The sequence below is a fragment of the Lynx canadensis genome, chromosome C1 (assembly GCF_007474595.2).
Source record: "Lynx canadensis isolate LIC74 chromosome C1, mLynCan4.pri.v2, whole genome shotgun sequence".
Taxonomy (NCBI): Eukaryota; Metazoa; Chordata; class Mammalia; order Carnivora; family Felidae; genus Lynx; species Lynx canadensis.
This window is the reverse complement of record NC_044310.1, coordinates 207,623,697-207,637,140: the sequence shown is the minus strand read 5'-3', so window position 1 is coordinate 207,637,140 and position 13,444 is coordinate 207,623,697. Positions and strand designations below refer to the sequence as shown.

The following is a 13,444-nucleotide window of genomic DNA, read 5'->3' as shown; positions in this document are numbered from 1 at the left end:
AAGAAGGCCTTATGACAAAGGCCAAAAATTACTCCAGACTCTGTGTTCTACCCCAGGCTGCCACATGAGGGCATTCTTCTCCCAAAATACATGCAAGCAGGTGTAACCACGGATTTCTGCAAACAGAGAAAACAGGTGTAAGGTTATCTCAGGAGGGTCTTTGGCCTGGTGGGGAGTGTTTCATTATTGGCTGATTCTAACATGATATTTTTTTTTCTTTACGTTACTTTTTCTTTCAATTTCATAGGGTGCTGATCCATAGCTTGGATAACAACCGAAGACTGGATATATTATTTAAGTAATTAGCTTTTGTTTGTGTTTGTGATTTGCAATTGGAGTGCCCTAATAAAACTGGTGGTTCGTTGTGCGTTTCCCATAGGGCTTTTTTGAAGAGGAGGAAGGTAAGGAGTATATTTATAAAGAGCCTAAGCTGACGGGCCTCTCGGAGATTTCTCAAAGACTGCTCAAGCTCTATGCGGATAAATTTGGGGCAGACAATGTGAAGATAATCCAGGATTCCAACAAGGTAAAGGAAAATCGGCGTCCATGCACATGTGAATAACTGACTCCTTTTTTTTTAGTTTTTTTTAGCTGTATCTGTTAAGGTTTTCATTTTCTGCCTGACTGCAAAGTAACCTGCCTCAACCACACGGGAGGTTTTGCCTGTTTGTTTATTGGATGGTTGGCGATTTTTTTTTTTTTTTGGTCAAAAATGTTATGTGTGTTTATTTGAGTAACTTTTAGGTAACCTTAGAAACAAGTTACTAAATTCTCTATTTCTGCCATAGATTACTTGCATTTGAATAGCAACCTAAGGGTTAAAGTGATTGGGTCCCCTGTTCCTTCCAGAGGTCACGGTGCACACTGGGTTAAGAAGAGGCGGCTACATGAAAACGGTTAATTAAATAGAGCCCAGGGAGTTCCTCGGGAGACAGGTCTAAGTCACAGGGAGAAAGTTCAGGGCTCCCTGAGCAGATCATTCTTGGCTGGGCAATGCTTCACGGAGGAGGGATGTCTGATCTGGGAATCGCAGAGTGAGAAGCCGTTTGCCGGAAGCAGAGGGCATTCTGAGAAGCCCGGCACAGGTGATGCCAGGGAGGAATGAGAAGGGGACACAATGGCAGGTGTCTGCAACACAGGTTGGACAGAAAATATAGCAGAGGAATGCATCTCAAAAAGCAGGTTGGTGCCCAAGTGGGGAGCCGCTGTTGGGCCACCAAAGAAAAGGTCTCTTTTCTCCCCTCCTCTTTTACTCAGCTGGTATTTGGAGGGATCGGGGCATGAGATTCCTGGGTCTGGGCAGAAATTGTCACGATGTGCCCGTCACTCTCTCCCTTAGCTTGAAAGGTAAGATCCCCTTCCCCTTAAAGATGGAAAGAACTCGAATCACCCTCATGGTGGCACTCCTAAATAGGAAGCATAGGGTTCCTAGTGAGATGAGAAAAATGCCCAATTTAGTGGCAGACATCTGCAGTCTTCACTCCATCATGGCACCTTCTATCAGCTGGGGATCCATCTTGGAGAAACTAGATAACCACTCTGAATTTTTTTTTTTAATCTGTAAAGTAGATACAGTTATACTCATCTTACAGTATAATTTTAGGAACATCATAAATAAGTTCATGAGCTTCCTCAAATTTCTGGAATCAGATAGGCAGTGAGTACGTAAACAGATGGAGAAAGCTGGAAGAAGTTTAAAAATTCTTCCAGAAATCTTTAGAAAAGAGGCTGAGAATCATCTCTTCCAACCTTGAAAATTCCCTGGCTCTTCTTGGGACCCCCTAGCCTGTCTTCCTTGCCATTTCTGAAGCTTATTCACCAAAGCAGAATTAGTAAAGAAATCATATAGGATGATTTATTGCAGATAAGAGAAGGTATTAGAGAAACTGAAAATAAATATATTTGCAATCATGAGACAGGCTAACCAGTTAATCCACTCAGCCAACAAAGCCCGAGCCCAGGTCTAGGTACATGGCTGAATCATCGAAGGACAAGAAGATATATTTCTACTCTTAAGAAGCTTGTTTTCTCTGGACGCCTGGGTGGCTCAGTCGGTTGAGCGTCCAACTTAGTCTAAGGTCATAATCTCATGGTTCGTGAGTTCGAGCCCCACTTCGGGCTCGCTGTTGTCAGCGCAGAGCTGGCTTCAGGTCCTCTGTCCCCCTATCTCTGCCCCTCTTCTGCTGCTCTCTCTCTCTCTCTTTCTCTCAAAAATACATAAAAAGAAAAGGAAAAAAAAGCTTGTGTTCTAGAGAAAAGTGAGGACATTCACTACAGAAGAGAAAGAAAAGAGGGGCACCTGGGTGGCTCAGATGGTTAAGCGGCCGACTTCGGCTCAGGTCATGATCTCGTGGTCTGTGAGTTCGAGCCCCGCGTCGGGCTCTGTGCCGACAGCTCAGAGCCTGGAGCCTGCCTGGGATTCTGTGTCTCCCTCTCTCTCTGCCTCTCTCTTTCTCTCTCTGCCTCTCTCTCAAATAACCTCTTAAAAAGAAAAGAAAGGATTATAAGTAAAACGCCTTAGCCAGGTGCGTACATTTGGAAGAACGTCACTACCAGAAAGTTTGTCTCCAGTCCTACCTCTGCCACCATCTGGCTGCTTGACCGCAGTCCGGCCAGTTACTCTGTCTGTGCTTCCAGGGCCACCCAGCCTCTGAAAGGATCCCACTGCCTGTTCTTCCCCACGGGGACAGGGACAGGCCGGCAGGGTGCCAGCGGGGGGGGACGCAGAGCGCCCTGCTCGCTTCCCGGAGCACCTGCGGCTCACCACTCTCTTCCCCCGTTAACGCGTCCACCCAGGTAAACCCCAAGGATCTGGACCCCAAATATGCCTACATCCAGGTGACCTATGTCACACCATTCTTTGAGGAAAAGGAAATCGAGGACCGGAAGACAGATTTCGAGATGCACCACAACATCAACCGCTTCGTCTTCGAGACGCCCTTTACGCTGTCGGGCAAGAAGCACGGCGGGGTAGAGGAGCAGTGCAAGCGGCGCACCGTGCTGACCAGTAAGTGCCGCCCGCGGCCGGGCAGAGCGCTGGCTGCAACGCGGGCCCCCTGGCGGGGGGCGGGGGTGGTCGCAGTCTCGCGGACAGCCACCCGACATGTGCGAAATTAGGAACGCTGGCCGGGGAGCTGGCGTCCCCACCTTGGGAAGTCAACCAGAAGAGAAACCGCCCCTACGGTTACCCCATCCGCCCCTTCCCTGTAGACGTCAGGGCCGCAAAGGTCATGGTGCCGGTGTCCCGGGAACAGCTCTGAACTTAACCACTCGTCCCTCCCTGAGCCCACCCCCGGTGACTTGAGGGTTAGCAGCTCTCAGAATTGTGTGCTTGGGGCAAGATTCTAAACCATTCTGGAGCTGGGGCTCCTCACGTGTCAACTGAACGCAGGGGATGACCTCCCACATCCCTTCCAGCGCTGTCTAGAGCTACTCTAGGAGCCGGGGAGCCTCTCGCTTACTGAGCAAACGTGCCGTGAGCGCCTGCTAGGTGCCGGGCGCCGTTCTGGGAGCTGAAACAAATACAACAGGACTCTTGCCCTCAGGGTTCACAGTCTGGTAGGAGAGAGCCAAGTAAAGCAAGACGTTCAGGTGAGCAGAGTATGAGAGAGAAAATGGGAATACGCGGGAGGGGCCCCTCAGGCTGACGGAGGAGAAAGACGCACGAGGGTATTCTAGAAGAATCTTGATGAGCACTCCTGGATAGCGCAATGGATACAAGAATAGCAGCGACATCCAGATGACAGGACACATTCATCTTCCGGGAAACTTTTTCAGAACTTTTATCGTAAACGATCAGAACAAAGAGATTATAACATGCTATTTGGTGGAGACGGAAGCATTCGTTAGTGTGGTTTAGTGTCGTTTTCATTTGAATTATAAGTTATGAGGGAAACTGTAATCTTTTCAGTGGTTGGAGACTGTAAAGGCCTTAATCCAGCCCATAGAACGAGGACAGGTTGGCCAGCCAGGTGCGCGAGAGCAAGCCAGGCAACATTAGTTGGGCCAAAACCTAAGAGACGTTAGACACCATGGTATACAGGAGAAAAAATAACTCACATACACAGAAAAAGTGCAGGGTGGAATGTGCTGTGTATAAAAAGAGATACAAGGGGCGCCTGGGTGGCTCAGTTGGGTAAGTGACCGACTTTGGCTCAGGTCATGATCTCACGGTCCATGAGTTCAAGCCCCGCGTGGGGCTCTGTGCTGACAGCTAGGAGCCTGGAGCCTGCTTCCGATTCTGTGCCTCCCTCTCTCTCTGCCCCTCCCCCGCTTGCACTGTGTGTGTGTGTGTGTGTGCATGCGCGTGTGTGCGTCTCAAAAATAAATAAACATTTTCCAAAAGAGAGATACGAGATCATCCGGACCTTCAGGGGTACCCTGGACGCCTCCCTAACCCTCAGGCTTTACATTCTCTCGCGTTGTTTTCGTGCAGCCAGTCACTTGTTCCCCTACGTGAAGAAGCGAATACAAGTCATAAGCCAATCGAGCACAGAACTGAATCCTATCGAAGTGGCCATTGATGAGATGTCCAAGAAAGTTTCTGAGCTGAATCAGCTTTGCACAATGGACGAGGTAGACATGATCCGACTGCAGCTCAAAGTCCAAGGAAGTGTCAGCGTGAAGGTAGGCATTGTCCAGAGCAGGGACGCACACGGCCCGTGGCACCTGGTACCGAGTGCCCTAGAAATTTCTGACGTAGGACGTGAGAGCCATTTTTCTGTTCTGATACCATCCGCAACTTTTTCTGAGTCTTGAAAACTTTGTTTTGTTGCCAGTGCGAACACCAGGAGACGAACCTTTTTTTCTTTTCTTTAAGTTTAGCTGAAATAAATCCTCCTTTCCCATCTTCTCCGCATAAACTCTATTCTATTCGAAAATCTAATGAGTGAACGAATGAATGAATGAATGAATGACAAATACGGCTGTCTCATCAATATCCGTAAGAGCCTCACGAACGTGTTCAGAAACAAATCCTTTGAAAATGTTTATTGGTTCACAAGATGTGTGTCGGTATTTATCTGAGTGTCAGGGGCCTGGTAAGGCAGCAGATCCTGCTCACTGTGGGTGATTAAAGAAAAGAGAACAAACAGACTGTTTGCAGAGGTATAAGCAGTATTTAGGACAAACAACACGTGGGCACAGGAGCTGACAAGACCGAGGGGCTGTTACCCACCCCTAGATCCGGAGCTGGAGAGGAGACAAGAGTGAGTTGAACAGAGCGAGAGCTGGGAGAGCCAGCTGCTGAGCGCTACCCCTGCCAGATAGAGGACCACACAGAGGAAACCCTGTGGCCAACAAACCCAGCCCGGCTGGGACCAGGGAGATTCGGGTGAGGCACTCACCTCGGGCACAAAATGAGAGTGGGCATCAAAAACCTCAGTACCCAGGATAGAATAATTTGTGCGATGCCAACAATTTATAATGAGCAAAGAGTTAAAGTTTTAAACAAAGGCAGGCCCATAACAATGCGTGTGGAACTACATAGGAGCCCCGAGGCAAAAAGGAAAAATCAGTGAGGCCGACCCTGATGTTGACCTGCTCTCCTCTTCCCCGCCCACCTTTTCTCCGTGTCCCCATGGCTGACTCGAAATAGTAATAATAATTTTTTTTTAAGCCGGAAGGCAAAAGCACCATTGCTGTCCTCCAAACGGGACAGCTTCTCTCGGCACAGAGCTGTGTCAAGGAAGGTGGACGTTGGACCGGGGGCACAAAAGGGAACATCCAGAATGTTTAGTCATTGTGCCATGCTGGCAATACCTGGCAGGCATGGGCATCTGAAGGCAGCTCGAATACAGTGTTAGCTTCCTTCTGCTGTGACCTTATTCCTTCCAAGCCCCACAGTCACAATGAAGAGACCATAAGCACTAAAGGGTACGGACTCCTTCGTGAATGGAAGCCTGCGCATGTGTGCGAGCAGGAGTGGGTCCTGGCAACGTGCGTTCTTTCGGCAAATCTGATAAATGCCTCCTCCGGCCGGAATGTAGGCCAGACTGTTAAGCGGAATCCGGTAAAACAGTGACTCCCAGGGTGGTGCATACGCGAATGGCTGCCATTAATAGTGAAGTGTTGACTTGAATGTGAATAGAAAAAATAAAATAAAATAAGGAGTACATCACCCATTTGATTTCACAGATATTAAATTCAACGTGAGTAAATCAAAACGAGTCTAGGTTTCAAAGATAGTAAGAAAATAAGGGTGCAAGCCGAGTTGCAGACGTGACAAAAAATGTGAAACGAGGGACAAGTGACCGTTTGAGAGAAGGTACCGTGAGGTATAGCACGCAGCTGGATCCTTCAGTAACTTACTTCTGAGTGGGGGGACAGCAGAGAAGACAGGTAACAAATCGGTGGACCCCGCAGCAGCATGAGAGGATGTGGGCACTGCATGATGGAAGCTACTCCTTCTAGCTGCGGAGAAGGCTCCAGCCAAGGGGGAGATGGGTTTCTCCTCAGACGTTTCTCTTCTCCCCCCACAGGTTAACGCTGGGCCGATGGCCTACGCACGAGCTTTCCTTGAAGAAACCAATGCGAAGAGATACCCTGACAACCAAGTAAAACTTCTGAAGGAAATATTCAGGTAAGCTTTTCTTTGTCGGAATGTTCTGGAACTCCTTCAGGCAGGAGCCACCCGCCCGACCCTCTCCAAGGCAGCAGAGTCTCACCGAGGCCCGACTTTGAGTTGCCGCTTTCTGGGGCTGGCTGTTAATTTGCTGACTGCTGTCCCCAAAGGCAATTTGCAGACGGTGTGGACAGGCCCTTGATGTGAATGAGCGCCTCATCAAGGAGGATCAGCTGGAGTACCAGGAAGAGCTGAGGTCCCATTATAAGGACATGCTCAGTGAACTCTCCACCATCATGAATGAGCAGGTAAGACCTTCCTGGAGGCGGCCCACGCTGCCAGTTCATAGGAAGTGCCCATTTTACCCCCGGTGCCAGGAGGCCTGTAAATGCCTCCTCTCTTTCGTGACCACCATGGCGCTGAGTTGCTCCCTCCTCCACGTACAACACTCCGCGCCTCTCCAAAGAGAGATCAGGTTGGGGAAAAATCTATTTAAAAAACAAAAAAGAAGATGAGAACCCAGGTGATTTCCGAAGTTCTCAGATATGTTTAGCCAAACCATATGAGCTATTGGTTTTCTAGAACAGATGGAACCTATTAGTAAGGAACAGCGGGCGACGTTCCACTAGGTTTGCTGCCACTCCCGTCCCGGATGTAGGAAGTCCCAACTCCCAGGCTGTGACACGGAGTCCCACAGTTCCGCCACCAGGGGTCTCTGCACCATACTCCAGAGGAACGCCAGGACTAAGGGCCTGGCTCACCGAGATGGAGACTGCCTCTACACAGGCTGGGCCTCCTGAAGATGTGCAGAACTGGGTAAAACTCGATCCTCTACCCCACCAGCAAGTTATCCATGATTTCTGGCATGTAGCCAGCATGTTCTATAAAGCTGTGCACAAAATCTGGATATTCATTAATCACGGTACTTGGGAGGGACACATAATCAAGTGGTCCAAAGCCAAGTGCTATTCTTTGGCTTCCCAGCATCCATCAACTCTCACACTGGACCTGGACATCTATCTTATTACCCGTGGCCCCCTCCAGAAGTTAGATGTGCTCTTTATGGAATAATTGAGGGAGGGGGACAATTTGAATAATCTCCTGATAGTGCCTCATGCATAGTAGCCACTCACTAAAAATGCGTTTCCTTTCGTCTCTTTAAATGGCCGAGCACTGGGGCACCTGGGTGGCTCAGTCGGTTAAGTGGCCGACTTCGGCTCAGGTCATGATCTCACGGTCCGTGGGTTCGAGCCCCGCGTCGGGCTCTGTGCTGACAGCTCGGAGCCCGGAGCCTGTTTCAGATTCTGCATCTCCCTCTCTCTGACCCTCCCCCGTTCATGCTCTGTCTCTCTCTGTCTCAAAAATAAATAAATGTTAAAAAAAAAAAAATTTTTAAATAAATGGCCAAGCACTATCCACACTTCACAAAGCCTGAAATGTATCACATGAATGTTTTCTTCTGAGTGCATTTCCCACATGTTTCTTTTTTCTTCTTCTTCATTTCCTTTTACTCACATTTTAATTTTTTTGTAATGTTTATTTATTTTGAGACAGAGAGAGAGAGAACGTGAGCAGGGGAGGGGCAGGGAGAGAGGGAGACACAGAATCCGAAGCAGGCCCCGGGCTCTGAGCTGTCAGCACAGACCCCGACACGGGGCTCGAACTCACGGACCGTGAGATCATAACCTGAGCCGAAGTTGGACGCTTAACCGACTGAGCCTCCCAGGCACCCCTCCTTTTACCCACATTTTAAACTCTCCAGAGTAGCCAAAAACATTGGTTAATGGACTTACGTTGGAGATCATTTATCTTCCTGGCTAGGATTCCTCAATGAGGGATTATTCTTAGTGGTTTCAGATGATTAAGAGGTGATGGGAATTAAAAACTCAAGAGGGATGCCTCGCTTGCAAGGGGTGATCACATCTGAGAGTGAAACAAAAATAACAAGCCAATGGATCTTAAAGTTGGGAAAGGTGGTGAAGAAATGCTTGTTTCCAACTATAAATTGCATCTGACCTTGAAACTTCTGGCAAAAAAATGCTTTTCTCTTTTTTCTCCTGACAGCTTTGTCACGGTCCGTGTCTGTACAGCTTCTGTTCCTCTGTGTCTGTATTTCCCTCAGTACTCTAAGCAAAAGTGGTATGTTTTTCTTTCCTTATGTCTACACTGTCCTTTGTGGCCTTCTAGTCTGCCTACCCCTTCCTACTTTGTTCATATTCCCCAGATATCTCCATTGTGGCTAGTGTTCTCTGAGTGTTTCATTAGAAGAGCTTTTATTCCATTTCAAGATAGGTTGATGTGTGGGTGGGGGGGAGCTTGCACCAATCAAAGGTAACAACCTTAGCTTTTTTTGTAAGTTTATTTTATTTATTATTTTGAGCGAGCTGAGAGAGAGAGAGAGAGCACACGCCTGCAGGGGAGGGGCAGAGAGAGAAGGAACAAGAGAGAGAATCCCAAGCCATGGAGCCCAATTCAGGGCTCCAACTCAAGAACCGTGAGATCATGACCTAAACTCATGACTTGAGTCAAAATCAAGAGTACGACGCTTAACCGACTGAGCCACCCAGGCACCCCAACAACTTAGCTTTTAAAAAGAAAATTCATACTCCCCCAATTTATAAAGTGTATTTGATTGAGCTCATTCGTATCCTGAACAGAGGTTCCGTATACCTCAAATTGCAACAAAAACAAAATAAAACAAACAAAAGAGACAAAGACAAGAACCAGGTGATTAAGAGGAGAGAAAAATAATTTTTTTTCCCAGGAAACCTTTGCTAAAAGAAGCAAAGTCAAAACAAAGGTTCTGTGCTTCCTGGAAATTGACACAAAGAAAAGAAATGGATGGATGGCACAGATTTATTATTCAGTAAAATAGATATCTTCAAAAAAAGTTTTCCTTAAAACTGATTTACTCGACTACATTTCCACCTTAGATTGAAATGAGGACAAAGTATTAACTCCTAGCTCTGTAAAAGAGATTCTAGAGGAAGAACTGGTTAATCGATAATTATCAATCATAAGTATAAATTGTCCATAGCAAAACATAAGTTATCTAGAGCAAAAGAAGCTATTGTCATGGCAAGTACTGACAAGTGTTACTTGTTGGTTGTAATGAACAATTTCCTGAAATCAGAAATAGATAGCCAGTGATAAAGATCTACAAAGTCCATAGTATTTTTAAAAATGGGTATTTACCTCAGTTCAGATTTACAACAACAAAAATTATTTGCTTCTTTTCTCAATTTTTCTTAATGAAAAGGCACCTGGCCATAATGATTGGGTTCAAAGTGTACTGGAGGGAAGAGTAGTCAAAGTTAGTATAATCCTGTAATGCAGAGCAAACCATAATCTGTAATGCATGAATACATTCACATACTTTTCTACTCATGACATGTTCTGGGAAAAGTACATATACTAATTACAGGGAAGAGAGAAATCTACCATTGAACTTTTTAAAATAGAAATGTGGGCATTCACTTTTGAATGTCCCCTCTCTGAAGCTTTCCTACCATTGCTCCTTTCTGATCTTATACACTAATAAACTTTAGCCTGCTGCGAAAGAAAAGGAAAGAAAAGGAAGGAAGGAAGGACGGAAGGAAGGAAGGAAGGAAGGAAGGGTTAGAATAGATACAGAACTTTAGAAAAACAAAAATAGAATTAATTGGGGCACCTGGGGTGGCTCAGTCGGTTGAATGTCCGACTCCCAGCTCAGGTCATGATTTCACAGTTCGTGGGTCGAACCCCTCATCAGGCTCTGTGCTGACAGCTCAGAGCCTGGAGCCTGCTTCGGATTCTGTGTCTCTCTCTCTCTCTGGCCTCCCCTGTTCTCTCTCTCTCTCTCTTTCAAAAATAAAAAATAAAACATTGTGAAAAATTAACAAAAGAAAGAAATTAGAATTAATTATGCAACTCATTCCAAGAGTGTCCAGAAAATCTTAGCTAACAGGGTATCCTAAAGCCACCTACTTAGTGAAAGAAAGTCAGTGTAAGGAATGAGATGGAAGAGGATAAAAAGGATAGACGAGATAAAGCAGTGGAGTTTGCTAAATGACGGCAGACAATAACTACCTTTATAGGCAGCCGGGAACGCCACACTATTTTAAAAGTAGCCAAAACATCAAAGCGTCCTTTAATGGAGGCGTGAGACATACATGTAAGTAACTGGATGAAACATAAATATAAGATGCTCATTTGGAGTCGGCTCCAGCGGTGAGGACGACAGCATAGTGAAGTCTAGCAGCGGGAATGGATCTCAAATATAAAGTACAGAGAGAGGAACAGATCTCCTCTGCCACAGTGCCAAGTAGGCAAGATGCCAAGTCATATTGTTCTGGGAGCTTCAGATACTCTAGGCACACATTATTTCCCAAATACTGGCGCAGAACTTGTGGCGTGATTGTAAGAATTTGTTGGCGGTATAGGGTACCCAGATGCTTGGTGCCTTGTGCAGACAGAAGTGTTAATCTGTCTAGAAGAAGGTTAGAGCTAAACCACAGAATTTGGGAAGCTAGTGGGAAAATCTTCATAACTAGAAATTTGAAATATTCATTAAGTCTCTTCTTTACAGAGGTACATCTTAGAGATGTCCAGGGGTTCTACTCTTGTTATAATATTTACATTTCATATTTGAACAGATCTGACAGGAGAGTATTATTTGACACGTTAATATTATTTTCAAAGTCAGGTCAAGGTATATTTTTTTTTCGTACATTGAATTTCCATTAATGCAAACATTTAAATGACCTTTCAGATGCTTCCCTTTCTTGTAGATGACAATACGAATTACAACTTTTAAAGTAAAGTAAAATTCTGGAATTATTCAGATACCATCATAAAGCGGTTCACTTATAAATTCATATGTGATAGCTGAAGAGTACCGTGAAGCTATTTTTTTTTTCAATATATGAAATTATCGTCAAATTGGTTTCCATACAACACCCAGTGCTCATCCCAAAAGGTGCCCGCCTCTATACCCCATCACCCACCCTCCCCTTCCTCCCACCCCCCATCAACCCCTCAGTTTATTCTCAGTCTTTAAGAGTCTCTTATGCCGTGAAGCTATTTTAAATCTTGCCACAATGCTGACGGCATGGGCTTGGAAAAAAAAAAAAATTCTTCAGAACTACTCTAATAAGTACATTTCCAAAAGCTTGCAGAATCCTTGGGGGGAAGAAAAGATCCTTGTTCTGGCTTTTAATTTCGCGGTTTGGTGATATTAACATGAAACTCTCGATTTTTTTCGCTCTGTTTGGTCCTGTTGTATTTTGTCCTGTCAAGATTATGTGCAGGGACGACCGTCAAAGCGCGGAGCGGAGCGAACCTGTCCTCGAGTAATTAGCAGACCGGCTGCCCCTTTACCCACTGTCTCCATTTCAACCAGTGAGGACGCTTGAGGGGAGGTCTACCGCATCAGCACACGCCTCGAAGGGGACCCTTCTGAATTTGTAGCTCAATCTCGGGGAAGAGAAAGACTTAATTATTCGAAGTTTTATAGTGTTAATATTTTTTTTTTTTTTACCTCGCTAGCTTGAGAATTTCGCCAGCTTTCGGCTTTGCACATTTCTTATGATTTTTTATCCTTTGAGCAGCATTGATCAAGCCAAGCTGAATATTTGCCGTGAAATTCCAACGAATGTGTAGCTCAAAAGCAAACCCTAAGTTTGCTGTCAGTTATAATATGTTCAATACCGAGCCCTAGTACACATATTTTACAGGTCAAGTGAATGTTTTTGTAACATTTAAGCATATTCCAAATGTAAATAGAAGATTGTAAAATATATGGTTTTATTACCAAATTTAAAAGAGCCTTTTTAGTTAATACTTATGACAGTGCTAAAATTATATGAATAACATTTCAGATACCATTATATAAATATTTGTGTATGTGTACAAACATGTTGATAAATACTAATCTCTAAAGTTTGTGGGAGTTCCTTTATTTGTAATATATGTGCTCTCAAAAGCAATGGGATGTGAATTATGTATTTTGTTGTTCATAGAATAAAAAATACAATTCCTTTGCATTTGGTTCCCTCTTGAAGAGTTGGGTGAATTGCTCCTAAAAGTGGTTCACTGCTGGACGTCTGCTAAACGCAATCTTACACTCACTCCCTGCGGTTTGCCTTTTCAAGAAGGCAGGAAAAGAACTCAACCAGCAGCCAGGCAGTTCTTTCCAAAGATCAATTGGAGGGCCAGGGGTTTCCAAAGGTAGATCACTAGAATGATTGGGGAAGATAGAATGAATCAGAATCTTAAGGGTTGTGGTATTTAATAGGACTCTTCGCAAATATTCCATCTCTACACTCTATAAACCTGTGGTAGGAGTGCCCGTTCCTGCCTCTTTTGAAGTTAGACTTGACCACGTGACTTGCTTTTGAAATGTGAGAAGTGATGTGTGTCATTTTCAGGCAGATCCTTAAAAGCAGTGGGTGGTGCTGCCCAGTCCCTTCACGAAGCAGTCACATGGAGATGAAGCCTCTATCAGCCTGAGTCCCCAAGTGACCACAATGAGCACACGCACACACACACTAACCTGTCGAACTAACATTCCCACTGATAGAGTCTGAGTACGAAATACATTTGGTTGGGGCGCCTGGGTGGCTCAGTCAGTTGAGCGTCCGACTTCGGCTCAGGTCACGATCTCGCGGTCTGTGAGTTCGAGCCCCACGTCGGGCTCTGGGCTGATGGCTCAGAGCCTGGAGCCTGCTTCAGATTCTGTCTCCCTCTCTCTCTGCCCCTCCCCTGTTCATGCTCTGTCTCTATCTGTCTCAAAAATAAAAATAACGTTAAAAAAATTTTTTTAAATAAAAAAAAAGAAATACATTGGTTGTAATTAAGGTCCCCCGATTCAGGACCTGTTTGTTACTGCAGCATTATGAGCTC

At 45.5% G+C, this 13,444-nt stretch overlaps 1 protein-coding gene across 1 annotated transcript in view; it reads left to right on the top strand.

The window, feature by feature from the left end:
* DOCK10 (dedicator of cytokinesis 10) overlaps positions 1–12,585 on the top strand; it is a 269,566-nt gene extending 256,981 nt beyond the window's left edge. Inside the window, 8 exon segments of the mRNA XM_030325753.1 lie at positions 373–526; positions 2,797–3,007; positions 4,436–4,626; positions 6,480–6,580; positions 6,733–6,743; positions 6,746–6,870; positions 11,840–11,855; positions 11,858–12,585. Of these exon segments, the coding sequence (XP_030181613.1) occupies positions 373–526; positions 2,797–3,007; positions 4,436–4,626; positions 6,480–6,580; positions 6,733–6,743; positions 6,746–6,870; positions 11,840–11,855; positions 11,858–11,955 (907 nt within the window). The 3' untranslated portion in view covers positions 11,956–12,585.
* Positions 12,586–13,444: the final 859 nt, after the last annotated feature.